This window comes from Vigna angularis, chromosome 9, assembly GCF_016808095.1.
Source record: "Vigna angularis cultivar LongXiaoDou No.4 chromosome 9, ASM1680809v1, whole genome shotgun sequence".
In the NCBI taxonomy this organism is placed as follows: Eukaryota; Viridiplantae; Streptophyta; class Magnoliopsida; order Fabales; family Fabaceae; genus Vigna; species Vigna angularis.
The window spans coordinates 10098085-10114741 of NC_068978.1; the positions used below are offsets into that span (position 1 = coordinate 10098085).

Consider the following 16657-nt stretch of genomic DNA (forward strand, 5'->3'; position numbering starts at 1 on the left):
CTTTTCCATGGCCTCCATCTTTTAACGTTTTTTGCAGTTGCCAAATAAGTGAATCAATTGACCAAAACTCCCCTACCCCAATGCCCACCATGGGACCCATCACGTGCAATAGTTTTACTCTCCACGCCTTCATCAACCATCACCGTTCATTTATTTCCATCTACAAACTCATCCACGGTAAACACAACCAGGGCCCAGGGCCCCCACACAACACATCCACCTTCTCATTCTCCTTTCTCAACTCCTTCTTTCACGTACCTTCACTATATATACTTTTATTCTCACTACCACTCTCATTCTAACGCAACTCAAACACCACCTTCTACCTCATTCTTACATCCTTAAACACTTGTTTTTTCTGTTACGTACGTTCTTCCTTCTTCTTCTTCTTATTCTTCAGACATGGCTGGTGATTCTTCTGGAGACGTTGATCTAAGGTTGGGAGAACCTAAGGGGCCGAAACTGGAGCCCGAGACGGAGCAGGGTTCCGCGATACGTGTGATGCCGGTGGCTGTGCACGTGCCGTCAGGGATGTCCATGACTGTGTCCAAGGCCCTGGCCCAAGCCCAGGCCCAACCTCAGAAACGGGCCTCCACTAAAGACCGTCACACCAAAGTCGAGGGGCGAGGCAGGAGGATCCGAATGCCCGCCACGTGTGCGGCGCGGATCTTCCAGCTCACCCGAGAGCTAGGTCACAAATCAGACGGTGAAACCATCCGTTGGCTCCTCGAACACGCCGAGCCCGCTATCATAGCCGCCACCGGCACCGGCACCGTCCCCGCCATCGCCATGTCTGTCAACGGCACGCTCAAGATTCCGACCACCTCTCCCTCCGACCCGGAACTCGGAGACCCACCGGAGAAAAAGAAGCGCAAGCGACCTGCAAACAGCGCCTACGTGGACGTAAACGACGGTGCCGTTTCAGTCCCCGCCGGCCTCGCGAGCTCGAACAAGCAAAGCTCAAGGACGATCACGACGACCGCCTCAACGACGACCCCAATTCCGCAGCACACCGCGATTCCGCTGCCGCAGGGCGTGGTCCCCGTGTGGGCCGTGCCTTCAAACGCTGTCGTTCCGACTGCAGGCGCGTTCTTCGTCGTCCCCCAAGCCGCGTCGTTTCAGCACCATCCGCAGTTTTTCACCATAGCACGACCAATCTCCGCGTTTGTCTCCTCCATGGTCACCCCTGTTCAACTCCAACCAACCTCCACATCCTCTTCTGCAAACGCTAACCCTTCCTCCACTGCGCCGTCGTCGAAGTCCCCGGCGAGAGCCACCGTCATGGCTCCCACCACCACCACTACAACACACATGCTGAGAGATTTTTCGTTGGAGATTTACGACAAGCAAGAGTTGCAGTTCATGTCGCGCGCGTCTTCCAAGCATTGAGAGGAGAACGAGGACGAGAAAGAGAAGGAGAAGGTGAAGGGCGTTGAATCTGGTTTCCGCCCGACGACGTCGTTGGGAGCAAGAGGAAGAGCACGTGCACACGTGATGCGAGGATTAAAAATGGTGGGACCACGTGCATTGATGTGGGACACCACCAAAAGTGGAGGGTATGGTGGGGGACCCAGTGGGGTAATGCAAAACTAGTACCACAAGTTCAGAACTACTAGTACTCAATTTTTTCGTATTTTCCAAAATAATGTTAATAACAATAATAATTAGAATAAAGTTTACATTTTAATTTCTGTAATCTTACTGCAAAATTTTACATTCGTATTTTAGAAAGAGATAATGAATATTTCTTAAAAAAAATAGAGAGAATTACGTGAAAATTTTGATTTGTTTGTTGGTAAGGGGGATGGGTCCACCTAATGGGTGGTCATGTGAGGGTAGAGGTAGGACCCAAAAGGTAGGATTGTGAGGGTAATGGGTGGACCCTACGGGACCGTTTACGCACCGTTCTCGAGCCGGCCTTTTCAAAGTGGTCCCTCTGTTGCGAGAAAGTTCAGAAGGCTACGTGTCGCACTCTGCTTAGTCGACAGGTGGGGCACCACTTTTACCCTTCGACACGTGGGGTTCTCTCTGTCCCACTTCGCTGGACACCAACCACTTTATTGCTATTGCTATGCTCGTTTGAAGAAAACGTGAAACAAAGATTAACACAAACAAGGAAAAATAATAATATATTATTTTTTATTTTTCAGAATTTCTAATGGTTGACAATAATATATATGTAAGAGAGAATTTAATTAAACTACATTTTAATCATTTGTGAAAATGTTTTGTCGTATTAGAGTTGAATAGCGAAACAGAACGCGATGTGTTGCTCTAGTTATGGTTTTCCCGATGTTACCATTGTTGTTGTGTTGTACTCAGAATCTTCAACTTTCAATGTCTTCTTCTTCCTCTTTAATTCAATTTCACATACAATGTCTTCTCTTAGAATGGAAACTCGCTAAAAAATTTCATGAGTGTTACTCTTTTTTTCTTAAGAAAATAAACCTAATTTGAGCTTTTGGTGCCAATTTATGTTACATTCTTACCCTAAAATTAATTAAACTCTATTTAAGGATCAATTATTTCTTAATCTACGCTTTTTCTTTTCATAGACCAGCAGAAAGGGAGTGTCTTTTACAGTGCTTTAAGAAGAAAGTTCAAAAAGTAGATTTCTTTACTATCAAGTTTTTTTTTTTTTTTTAAATCAGTAACGGTGACAGGAAATAGCATAATAATCAGGTAATGATAAGCATGAATATGCACCACTCATTGTGGATCTTGATGCAGTAAATTCAAATGTTGATTTTTTTTAGTGCACTAAATTATTTAATTTAATCCCACGTTCCATTCATACTATCTAATTATCTATAATTTCTCAGATGAAATTTGGTAAGATCAATTTACTTCTTTTATAATACAAAGTTAAGAGTATATGGGATTTGGAAAAGATATTAGTTAAACTTAATACATATTGGCCTAGTTATTTTCTTTACGTTTTAACCTTTTGTTTTTATTAATAACATAATATTAAAATATTATTTTTTTATTCTTAAGGAGACCATATTTTCCTTTCTTCTCTTAGCCAAACTAAATATCCAATATTTGCTATCTCCTTTCTCATCAGTCTTTCTTGTCCCTATTGTTCTTTCAAATATTCTATAGGAAACATTACAAAATGAATTTCCATTTATTAACGATTGACTTCTACTAACTAATATAGCTTTATCTAACACAATAAATTATTATTATAACTATTATGAATTCATATTAATCATATGATACACTAACACACTATTCCGTCAATATAAAATATTAATTTAAAAAGCACATCACTTATATATTAGTCCAAGGATTATATTTACTTACATATTTATATGTTCTTTTAAAACACTTTCTTGAACTAAATTTATTGGGTTGAGCTTTCAATTGTTTCACTAAAAAATTTAAATTAATCAAGTTTATTCTATTTTACTTGACATAATGAATAGGAGACTTCTAGGTTAAGAAAGTGTGAAAAAATTACCGTTTTTGAAAGAAAAAATTACCGTTTTTGAAAGATTTTTTTTTTAAAATTGTTAATACATTATCTAAGGAGCTTAAGTAAAATTACAATTTCTATTTCATTCATTATTAAATCAGACTCAAATTTTGATAGAAGATTCATGACTTATGATCCTTCACAGACTCAAAGTTTGTGCTTTTGATTTAAATTTGTATTCATATTTAATTTTAGTTGAACTTATTAACTTGTAAACTATTTTTTTATTTCTCACATTATTTCTCTATTAAAAATATTGATAATTTTTTTTTTGTAATTATAGTTTTTCATAGATTTTTGCAAATTTAAAAAAAAATATTTTCACGGTAAAGTTTTTAATATTTGAAAAAATATATATAATGAGAAACGAAAAAGAGTTTGAAAATATATAGAAATAGAAGGAACGGAAAGAAATTAACAAGTGGTGGAGGGGGTCCCATTGACCTAACACCTAATGGTACTACCTTCGTGGTCCATCCAATGCCTCTCTCTCTGTTTCAAAATACAGCATTAGCACACAAGTTTCAGTAAATCATTCATGTCTCATTCAGGACACATTCTCAATTATATAGTGGATATATGGGGATCACTTACAAATATTATAATTTTCTTAAAATCTACATTAAATTCAACTTGCTTCACTTAACCTATGTGTCTTACCCATACTTGAGTTTCAAGGTGAATTGTCTTCCAATTTTTCATTATATTTATTTATCATTATTAATTATTTGGGTCGGTTTTTTAATAACTTTTTCAAAAGTAAAATATTGTTTTTAATATTTAAATCATGTAAATCTTCAATTTGATTATTCAATTTTACATGGTAATATTCTCTAACATGACATATAATTTTTATGCGCGTTATTTTAAGGATAATATATATGACAAATTTGAAAAACGCAATGATAATCTATTAAGATACACAACACATTCTATTAAGATATGCAACACATACTAATTTGACTTACAAAAACACTAATATAATTAAAATCACTGCCACAAAACACTTATATTCTCCTCGAAAAATCTATAAGCAAGAAAGAAAAAATTATTGAATTTTAAAAAAATAAGTATACTTTCAATGTGAACATTTACATTGTATTTTGTAAGGTTAGACGTAAACGAGACTTTTGCTATCAGATCAACATAAAAAGATTACTCTTATTTATAAAAATGCCACTTACATTTTTAATATCTGATTTTTAATAATAAGACGTAAATCATGTTACATAAAAAAATCTATTCTTAATAGTAATTTTAGTTTTGTCTTATTATTTTTATGATATAATTTTTTAATTATGATTACTTATTGGTAAAATAAGTTAATACTTTATCTTATAAATAAATAAATTGAGTAAATATATTTTTAATATAATGCGCAAGATAGAGATAATAAAATACTTAAAAGAATCAATCTATCTAACTTACTAATATATGGTATTGTAGTAGATAAGACTGAACTAAAATATTTATAACATATCAAAATACGAATTATTATCAAATTACTTTAATTTTAAGTTTTAATGATACTTAGAGTCTTTATTTATTATGTAAGTTATGTTAGAAAATGGTACTTTGATATATATTCAAACAAAATACCCTCATTTAACAACTAATAATGTACTCATTTAACTAATAACGTACTCATTTGACAATTAAATTTAATTATTATTTTACATAAATTATAAAGGTTCTTGAATATAACTAATAATTTTACTATTTACAATTTATAAATTTAAATTTTATTTATTATTAAATAATCATCTATAAAATAGTGTAACTATCCAAATTTAAACAAATAATTTAGTTCTCAACTAAATAATGGATCAAAAAACATTTTATCTTTTTTTAACCTTAGTAAAATGAAAAAATTTACAATTTATGCATTCACTAGTTTGAAAAAGGTTTAATAGCCTATTTTGTCCCCAGTTTTGCTCCATTGTGTTAATTAGGTTCCTGATTTAAAAAAAGTGTCTAATTAGTCCTTACTTTGTAATTTTTATGTCAACATCGTCCCTTCCGTAAAAAAAACAAACGAAGTTAATAGTATGATAATATGACAGTACATAGTGGTAGCGTGTCATTTTAATGTTATATGTGATGACATGGTAAGCAATTAAAGGTTGAGGTGGATACTACACATGACAGCCCCTTCTCCCACCCAAAATTAGGGTTTTGATGGAGAGGGGAAACTGCTTACTCCTGCGTCGCGAAGGAAGGTTGCTCGCGATTCTTGGCCATGGATGGAGGCGCGAGTTGCTCGTTGCTACTGGATTGCAATTAAGGTCTTGAACTGCTTTAGGGTTTCTGATTTCTTCTACAGGTTGCAATCTGGCGCGATGAAGGATTCATGGTGTTGGTTCAAGAGAACTGCCATGGCTGCGCGAGAAAAGCTTCTAGATACGAAGGGGATAAACATGGTTTCGTGATTCTGTTTTTGATGCAAATTGGGTTTGCATTCTTTGTATTTCCCTTTGCAGGTTGAAGGCGCGACGAAGGCGGTTACGGCGGCGTCGTGATCGTGGTGGATGGCGGTTTGAATGGAGATCGCGACTAGGGTTCACTTGTGTCGCACCGCAATGGTGGTTCAGACGAGTATGGAAAAAGCTCGCGATGTTGATGGAGGCATGTTGCGAGGTCATGGTGGCACTAGGAAAAGCTTCTGGGTCTCGCAATGGTGGCGGTGCGAATTGGGATGATGCGAGGGTTGTCTAATCTGCACGAATTGGGAGTTCGAAAATTAGGAAATTTTCTAGGTTTTTCTGGGTCTTAATCACAAGGAAGAAGATGATGTTGTTGGTGGTGATTTGGGTTGCGTGAGATTGATGATGGAGGGTAGGTTCGAACCTGGTTGTGCGATTTTCGACATGGTGGTAACGACGCAACATGGTTCATTGTGGTGGATGGGTTTCACGGTGTGGGTGGTTGCAACATTTATGGTAAAAGACAATGTGGTAGTTGTAGGTTCTCATTGAGTGGCGCGATTCTTACGACGACGATGGCCTGAAGTGAGCTTTGCAGCGTGGCAACGGTGGTGATGCTTCATAGTGGCGATGGCACGAGGCAGTGGCGGTGGTGAGGTCGCACTTGGGTTTGCGAGCCTGCTGGGAGAGGCGCTTTGGTGCGATGCGAGTTCCATGGTTGATGCGTCAATGAAGGAGATAACGACCATGGTGAGGACGCGATTCTGGGTTCTCTATGCCTTTGATTTATGCATTAATCTATGGTGATGTTGATGATGGAAGCTTGTATTGTGGTGGCTGACGGTTTGTTGCAGCTTTGCGGCATTGACGGTGTTGGTGGTGGCGACACAGTTGGATAGGGTTTGGACTTCACTATTGTGACGCAACAAGGTGGTTGTGGTGGATAGGGTTTGGCTGACGGTGGAGGAATTAGGGTTTCTACTATTTAGGGAAGGCAAAACTGACGTGGCAGGAGGGATTAGGTGGCCCAAAAATTAAAAAAGGATTTGAAAAGGAACTGTCATATCATCAATCTATTAACTCCTTTTGTTTTTTTTAATGGAAGTGATGAAGTTGATGCAAAATTTACTAAGTAAGAATCGAGCAAAACTGGAAACAAAATAGGCTATTAAACCTTTGAAAAATTCATTTACTTTGGGTATGTCTCAAGTTTTAAAAATGGAAATCTACCAAAATACAGTGATATTTTTGAAATTATTGAAAATATTAAAGATTCAGTTTTACACGTTTCGACTTTATTTTTTTGAGAATAGGTAACTAAAAGTTTCCATTAATTTCAAAAATATTATTGGTATTTTTATATTTAATTTTTGGATAGAGGTTTGATTTTCAATTTTACAAATAACCGAAGTTTAAACATATAGTTTTGTGAAATTTCACGTACCAAACATTTCGTCCCTAAAATTATTTTCCCTTCCTCCAACACTCATTCTTTTTTTCCTTCTTCTTTCTTTGTTCTGAGCACCTCCACCCATCCGTTGAACTCGAGTTGTCGTTGATGCTCAACTTAGATGAACGTTGAATGAGTTTTCTTTCTTTCATATTCAATTTGTTTTCTTACATTTTTCGTTGAGTTCGTATTTTTAGTTGAGATTTTATAGCTACAAAAGTGAATCACGTGGGTCTTGATTGAAATTTTATGTTGTACTAGTAAATTGAGATTTATGATTGCCCTTGATTTTTGCATATTGAGATTTTTTAAAATATGGATTTTTGTAATATGTGTTGGGTTTTCAATGCAAAGATGAGATGATAAATCTTGCGTCTTTATTTCTTATAGAAGCGAGAATATAATGGAGAAAACAAATATTAATGATAATGAGAATTAGAGCTGTCAAAACGGCCACCCGGCCCAACCCGACCCGGCCCACCACGGGTTGGTCACTTAGTGAGCCAACCCAACTCAGCTCATTTATTAACGAGCCAGAAAAATTCGAACCCGGCTCGACCCACCTCGGGTTGTGGGTAAACGGGTTGGCTCACTGGCTCACTTAATTACAATTTTTTTTAAATAAAAAAAAATTACAAACTTTCTATAATACAAATCTAAACAAATTTCACTTCCAAATTTCACTTTCAACATGGGTGTTTAATTAATTTTGAAAATAAGAAACTTAAATAATTTTTTCAAGCAAAAACAAAATAATAAATATTTTTTTTATAAAATTAAAATTAAATTTTAATAAAATAAAATTAGGTAGGTGGATTGGTGGGCCAACCCGACCCATCACGGGTTCAACCCGCATAAGCCGGGTTTAAACGAGTCGGGTTAAAATCTGACCCGCATAAAAAAAATACAATTTTTTCTAACCCAACCCGACTTAAACCCGTGGTGGGTCGGGTTGGCTCGCGTGTTGTGATCCATTTTGACAGCTCTAATGAGAATAACAAAATAGTTAATGAATGGATGAATAGTAACAAAAATGATTTTGTAAAATATGAAATTCAATTAAACTTGATTGAAATAGTATATTAATGGAAGTAATGAAAAAAAATTATGATTAAGTTCTTCCAAATCCAATATCTAATATAGAAATTTATACTTCAATTTATAATAAAAAAGAAACTATTTTTTAAAACTTTTCCAAGTTTTTTTCCAAATGAACAAAAGTAAAATATAAAAAATAAATGGTACTAAAATTTTTTCATGCACTTCTATGTAACAAACTAAACAATTTTGTGTGTCAAAATATGACTACAGTTTAATTTTCCTGTACCAATCCATTTTCCTAGACCTTCAATACTATATTTTGCAGTCATTGCGGCAGAACCAGCAGAATTCAATCTCTTTGTAAATTGCACCAGTTAGTTCGGTTGGATGGGTGAACCGATGAAATAACCGACCTAACAAAAATTCAAAAAATTACCTTAAAATGATACTAAAAGTTCCATAGAAATGGATTCAATTCAATGTGAATTTATTATAGTAGTAAATATTGAAATTTTAATTTGAGCAAGATGACATATTTTATTTTAATATTATTTAAATATTAAAAGTGTGTTTTTTTAATTTTAAAATCATATGATAATTACATGTTTAAATATTGTAATAATGCTATTAATATTTATTTGACTCTTATCATATCACTCTTAACTTTGAATTAGTATCTTAATCAATTCAATAATTGATTTCAATTTTTAAACATTATATTCTTTTATATATATATATATATATATATATATATATATATATATATATATATATATATATATATATATATATATATATATATATATATATATATATATATATATATATATATATATATATATATATATATATATTCCCACACGGATGGAACTAATATAAATAAACGGCAAGATTAATTAATTAAGAAGAAAACATACGGGAACACTCTTTAAAATATAAATAATTTTTATTATTTTAAAATTTATTTTATTAAATAAAAAATAAAATAATATATTATAAGTCACGCATATTTTTTATTGTTTAGATTATCAACTAAATAGCTCGTTTATAACATTATGTATCTTTATTTAACACCTATTTTTGAATGAGTATTTATTAAATCAGTTTTAGTCATTGAATAAGAATCACAATTTTCGATCATAAATTTATATTATTCAATTTTTTTATTAAATAATGGTACCTCAAGATCTATTTTATCTTACAATTATAAATGTTTTTAACTTACCCATTCTAGATATACTTACATACATATAACAAAATAATATAAAATATAAACAAATTAGATTGGTGCATATAGCTCGAATATATATTAAATTGATTAAACAAGAAATATTTAGTAGTCAAATATATCTTTTAGATATTTTAACTAAGTTTAATAATTTATAAACTCATTGATTATATGTTACTTAATTTTATTTTATTTTGAGTTGATAAATTCTATAATTTTTGTATTTTTTATTGACTTTATTGAAGAATTTCCTGTATTACTAGTCTTTATCAAGAACTAAATGATCAATTTTTTTACAAACTTAATTATCCAATAACCTTTTTTACTTTAAAAAATCACACTCATATTTAGTAAAAATATTTGATGTTTATTAAAGGCTTAAGTAAAACTACTTTTAGACCATAAGTCTTATAGATAGACCCATCACTTGTTAGATTTCTCAAAGCAAAGATGAAGTCTGTTGTTCATAAAAATAAGGAGAATCTCCACAATATATTAACTAACATATAGGAAAAATTCATTAAGAATATAGAATTATTGTAAAACCAATGTCAGATGTATAGAGTTAAATTGCAAGCTCTTCACGAGCAACTTGTCATACTCAACCAAAACTAAACCACACACTCATTGAGTATAGACGGTAAGTTTGAATTCAAACAACAAATAAGTCGTTGAGTCTTAATTAATTATCAAAACAATAATTGCAATTATAATATTTCTTATTATAAATGTTTCGAGTGTGGAGTCTAGAATCACAATCAAAACACTTCACGTCACACTCTTCTCCAAGCCGTCTAAGGTCGTTTTCACAGTCTTAGTTGTAAAGTTCTTCTAAGTCTTTAATACTCTTTCTTCAAGTTCTGCGAAGGTATCTGCTGAATGTATTCCGATGCTCAAGTCAGTAATATGACCATTCAGGTAGCACAGTAAAATCTTAAATTCATAATGAATGTAACCACCTATCTCCTTACCTCATACTTATATTTATAAGTTTTGAAATGAGTTCTTAACTAGTATATGCTTAATTATGGTCCAATATCGGTAAACACATTTTGCTTGTAAAGTTGATTATTTGGTGATACTTAAGGTGTTTAAATATTTATAACTATTTGACCATCCTAGAGTATGATCAAGCGATTAGCTAATTTAGACTCTAATGTACTTCTATCGTAGATCATTCGATCAATAGTTGATCAGACAATCATACAATACAATAAACAAAATGAAAAGTATGTGAAATTCATTATTTAATATATTTCCCATAAAAGAAATAAAAATCCTTTATCTATTTTATATCAACATGATTATTATTTTATATTAACAAAATTTTACATTTTTTAACATAATAAATAAATGAAATTATACTATAGAAAAATAGTAATATCACTCAACCAATAAAAAATATTAAATAAAAAAGTCAACTGAAAAAATAAAAGTTTTGAAATACATTTTATATATAAAAAGTTATATGAATGAAAGTCACCCTTTATATTAAATTATTAATCACTTGTAATTGATATAACTTATAAAAACGAAATTCAATGCATTTGTCTCTCTATCCACGTATTAGTTTAGAACCACACATAATATGAGAGGATATTATACTGAAAATTGGACTAATCTGAATTGAAGTAAAAGGCATCGAGGGAGAGAGAGAGATGTCTTTGATCCTCGTAATGTTGTGTTATGATTGTTATCTTTTTAAAAGAAACATGGATCAGTTTGGAATAGCAGAATTTTGTTTTACGGAACCACTTTAGTACGGCTCTGATCTGCAACTGCTACCAAAAGAATTTTACAGAACACATGAATTTGGAGCCTAACTGTATGATTGGCTATAACAGCTCCACAAAATACAAACTTTTTGGATCTAAAATTGAAAATGTATTTTAAACATATTCAATTTCTTTTATTCCACATCAAATCAAACATACATGTACGAGTAGAAAATTTTGGAACACTACGCTACAAATTTTCATAGCAAGAAAGCGACTGGGGATTTGGTTATAGTTATCATTGTGTCTTAGTTATATTTTTATTGAATAAGAATTGTATTTTTCATCCATTGACTCACTCTTTCTTATTACTCTCAATATTGATTAAATAGTTTTCTACAGAAAAATAAAAATTACAACAAACAAAATATACCATTAAATAATTATTGTACATTATTAAACTTTTATAAAAATTATAATATTTATTATTTTTTCAAATATTAAAAAAAATATTTCAAAGATTTTAGTAGTAACATCAAGAAATTTAACAAAACTAAACTTAACAATTGACTTTATATAAATAAGATAATGGTGAAAATTACGTTTTAGCTCTATTGTTCACTAGCATTTGCTCACCTTTAACATTCTTAAGCTCACATCATTAAGGTGTTCATTGCAAAAGAAAAGACATATTATGTAGTAAGATATTTATTACATAAAATATCTTAGATATTATATTTATTACATAAAATATCTTAAACGGTTAAGATATTTATAAGTAACTAACCACATTTTTAGGTAAGGTGGTTATTTTTATTTTGCTTATAAATACAATGACAGGGCAAAAGTTCAGGTACGTTCTCTTTATGTCTAGAGACCCTAAATAATATTTCAGAGCAGTATCATAATCACTCTCTTGAGAGTTGAGGCTCCATAACTCACATCTGACTTGAGCGTCGGAGTATCTTTGCAGGTACCTCCCCCTCCTTTGGCGAGTATGAAAAACAACAATTGGAAAAGAGCAAGCGTCCCAGACAGCCAGGAGCAACAAAGACACACTGGAAAAACATCTACACCGAAACATTTTGGCGCCCACCATGGGGCCGAGTGCCATCCCACAGAAGCCACGAGAGGAGCCTCGGCCTCGACGAATCATTTCTCCGGATAAAGCTACTCCATCAAGACGAAGCAACCGCATCACCGCCAGAAGTCTCCTCCGCGAGCCAATGACGCCGCCACGAGCATCTCTGCGAAATCGCGCCAGTGAGCACATCAACGAAATCACACCCCTTTGCGGGTCAGATCCAGCGCAAAAACATGCTTAAACTCATCAATCACCTCCCTCAACAATGGTGGACAAATGAGAAAAACTCTGTAAAACCTGACCAGGATCGTTTCTCAGAAGGCGTAGGAAAAATGAAACCCTAAATCCCCAAATTGAGCTCAGCTTCTCACTCTTCGTCTTCAATGGCAACATCTTTTCTAAAAACTACACCCAACGTGTTCCAAAGACAACCCCCAAATCGGGTCCGCCCATCAGCCTCCGTCGCGCCACCAGGCACTGCTGTCACAAGAGCACCATTAGGTCATCCCCATCGTCTCCACGATCGCACAATCCGCAAACCAAAAACCCTAAATTCCCAAATCACAACCCAAAGGTCGCGCACACCACTTACAAGGCCGGAGCTGCCCAGACGACAACCTCCGCCTCTTTGTCACCAAAACCTTAGGGGGCATCTGCCACCGCGCCAGTGCCGTCGTAGGGTCACAGCCGAGTCGGACTGGCGATTCTGCCAGGAGCTCGGTTCCAGTCACATGAGCAGGCTCGCCGGCAGCAAACTCGCCGTTTGCGCGGAAGACTCCCACACGAAAGATCGCCAAACAGATCGCAGACTCAAGCCCCCGTGCCATCCACCTCGCCGTTCGGTTCCGCCTCTACGCCATCCGCAGCGCCTTCAAGCCAGGGCTAGGTTCGCGTTTCCGCCAGTCCATCCCAAGCATGGGGACTCCATGGTCTTCGATCACCTTGGATCGCGACTTCCGTCGACGACAACCTCATGATCGGTCGTTCCGCAGTGTGGCTGATTCTAGGGTTTTTTGGGGTAAAGAGGGATTTGACAGAGAGGCGAGAAGAAGACGGTTGTCACCCAGAGACAAAACCTTTCGACGTCTTGTCAGACCCATTCTCCACGTCTTCCGCAACACTCGCGCCATCCACGCGTCGTTCGGTTCTGCCTCTACGTCATCTAACCCAATTTCTATTCCCCAAACTTCAAAATCCGAACGACCTTCGAAAATTTCCTGTTCGACCACCAAGAACGAGCCGCACTCCATTGTCGGTTCTTCATCCTCAAATACTCCAGCATGAGAACCCTCGGCTCCACCACCGTTCGGTCATTTGGACTCAATGACGTTCGGACGCTTGGCCTCCATCGTTTTGCCTCAATCGTTCGGCCATTTGCGTCTCACACGTTCGAGCATCCGTTCTCGCGGCCGTTCGACCTAGAGCGTTCGGCACTTCGCTCATCATTGACGTTCGGCCTCTACCATTCGACCATACGTCGACCAGAGCTCTCCAGCATTCGGCCATACTCTTGTTCAACTTCCTGACGTTCGGCACCTCAGCCTCACTAACGTTCGGCAGCGTCCAGCAGTCGTCCTCAATAACGTTCGGCCGCTTGGCCTCCAACCTTTTGCCTCGATCGTTCGGCCATTTGCGTCTCAAGCGTTCCAGCATTCGTTCTGACGGCCGTTCGGCCTAAAGCGTTCGACATTTCGCTTACCATTGACGTTCGATCTCTACCGCTCGACCATACACCAATACGAGTGCTCCAACATTCGGCCATACTCATGATCAGCCTCCTGACGTTCAGCACCTGGGCCTTAACCATTCGACACTTCGGCCTCCCTGGCAATTAGCCATTCGGCCTCCCTGGCGATCAACCATCCGGCCTCCCTGGCAATCAACCACTCGGCCTCCCTGGCGATCAACCATTCGGCCTCCCTGGCGATCAACCATTCGGCCTCCCTGCCGATCAACCATTCGGCCGCTCTACAACCAACCTATGTGTCGAGCGTTCAAACAGTCCTCACGTTCGGCCTCACTCGTTACTCGGCCTCTACCGCTCGACCATACATCGACACGAGCGCTCAACCTTTCGGTCAGTCGGTCTCATATGTTCAAACATTCAACCTCGAACGTTCCTGCTTTCGGCCACTCAGCCTCATTGACTCTCGGTCTTTCGGCCTCTACCGCTCGACCATACATCTACACGAGCACTCAAGCATTGGGCCATTCGACCCCACTGATGATTAGCAAGTCGGACTCAATAACGTTCGTCCGCTTGCCTCAGTCGTTCAGCTGTAGGTCTCAATGACGTTCGGCCGCTTGGCCTCCACCCTTTCACCTCAGACGTTCGGCGATTTGCGTCTCAAGCGTTCTAGCATTCGTTCTGACGGCCGTTCGGCCTAGAGCATTCGGCACTTCGCTCATCATTGACGTTCGGCAGCTTGGCCTCAAGCGTCCAGCACTCAGTCTCCTTGATTTCTAACGTTCCAGCATTCGGCCATACTCATGATCGGCCTCCTGACGTTCGGCACCTGGGCCTTAACCATTCGACTAAACTGATGCTCGCCCATTGGTCCTGACATTCGGCATCTTGGTTTCAACCTTTCGGCCAATCGCTTCATTAACGTTCGGCAATTCCCGCAGGAAGCGTTCGGTCATTCGGACTCACTGTCGTTCAGCCATTCGATCTCTTTGACGCTCAACCTCGAGCATCCAGCATTAGGCCTAACTGACGTTCGGCCGCCAGGTTTACAACTCGACCGAACGGTATCACCTATATATTCTATATCTTATGCAGGTCAGTAGACGGTCAACCGAAAACCAAGCGATCTACTATCTTAACCGACCGGCCTTACAACATAATTTGTTTTTTATTTTCCAAAACCTTGTAAATGCATTGGTTTGTCTCGATACTCTTGTTTCTCTAATTCTACAGCGTAGATAAGCACATCTTACATGCATAGGCGGACATCAGAGATTCGTCCATGCTGAAGCACTCAAAATCGGGAAAACACTCCTAGACCTGGTAGATGTTCGCCCTAGAACACCCAAGAACATTGAAAAAAGGGGATACACTCCCTCTGGTAGTTGTTCGCCCAAGAACACCCAGAACATCTGGTAGTTGTTCGCCCTAGAACACCCAGAACATCAACCGCTCGACAATCCATGTCCACGAGCGTTCTAACGGATACACTCCCTCTGGTAGTTGTTCGCCCAAGAACACCCAGAACATCAACCGCTCGACAATCCATGTCCCCGAGCGTTCAAACATTCGATCGTTCGGCCTCAAAGGCCTCCCTTTGGTTTCAACCGCTCGACAACCCATGTGTACGAGCGTTCAAACAGTCGGCCGTTCGGCCTCCCTTTGGTTTCAACCGCTCGACAATCCCTGTGTACGAGCGTTCAAGCAGTCGGCCGTTCGGCCTTAAAGGTGTTCGACCTTTGGTTTCAAACCGCTCGACAATCCATGTGTACGAGCGTTCAAGCAGTCGGCCGTTCAGCCTCAAAAGTGTTCGCCCTTTGGTTTCAACCGGTCGACAATCCATTTGTACGAGCGTTCAAGCAGTCGGCCGTTCGGCCTTAAAGGTGTTCGACCTTTGGTTTCAACCGCTCGTCAATCCATGCGTACGAGCGTTCAAACATACGGCGGTTCGGCCTCAAAGGTATTCGCATTTTGATTTGAACCGCTCGACCATACATAGCCACGAGTGTTCAAACATTCGGCCGTTCGACCTCAAAGGTAGTCGTCCCCTTGGCTTCAACCGCTCGTCAATCCATGGCCACGAGCGCTCAAGTATTCGGCCGTTCGACGCCATTAATGTTGTCCATTCGGCCTCAATGACGTTCGGCCTCACTCGTTCCATGAAGTCTGTGGCCTCAAGCATTCGGCCTCACTCGTTCCATTCAGCCTCACATGCCACTCGACCTCTACCGTCCGTGGCCTCAAGCATTCAGCTTCTGTGACCTTCGGCTATACAGCCTCTACCGCTTGGCCATCCAGGTCCTCACGTTCGGCCTCACTCGTTCCAGCTTTTTTGCCGTTTGGCTTCACATCTTTTTTGGTCCTTCAAACTCAACCGCTCGGTCATCCTTGGTTTGAAACGTTTAGACCACAGATGAGCAACAACCAGAAACACGCTCTCTAATACAGCGAATACAGCCTCCCTCAAACTCATAAGTCCTATAGTTACCACGTCCGTAAAAACGGAACCGTTAACTCGGACTTGGGGGGCATGTTATGTAGTAAGATA

General features: G+C 37.7%; 1 protein-coding gene across 1 annotated transcript; it reads left to right on the forward strand.

The window, feature by feature from the left end:
- Positions 1-146: 146 nt before the first annotated feature.
- On the forward strand, positions 147-2137 carry LOC108346950 (transcription factor TCP9). The gene has a single exon (XM_017586025.2). The coding sequence runs from the start codon at positions 403-405 to the stop codon at positions 1387-1389; it is 987 nt and encodes a 328-aa protein (XP_017441514.1). The 5' UTR covers positions 147-402; the 3' UTR covers positions 1390-2137.
- Positions 2138-16657: the final 14520 nt, after the last annotated feature.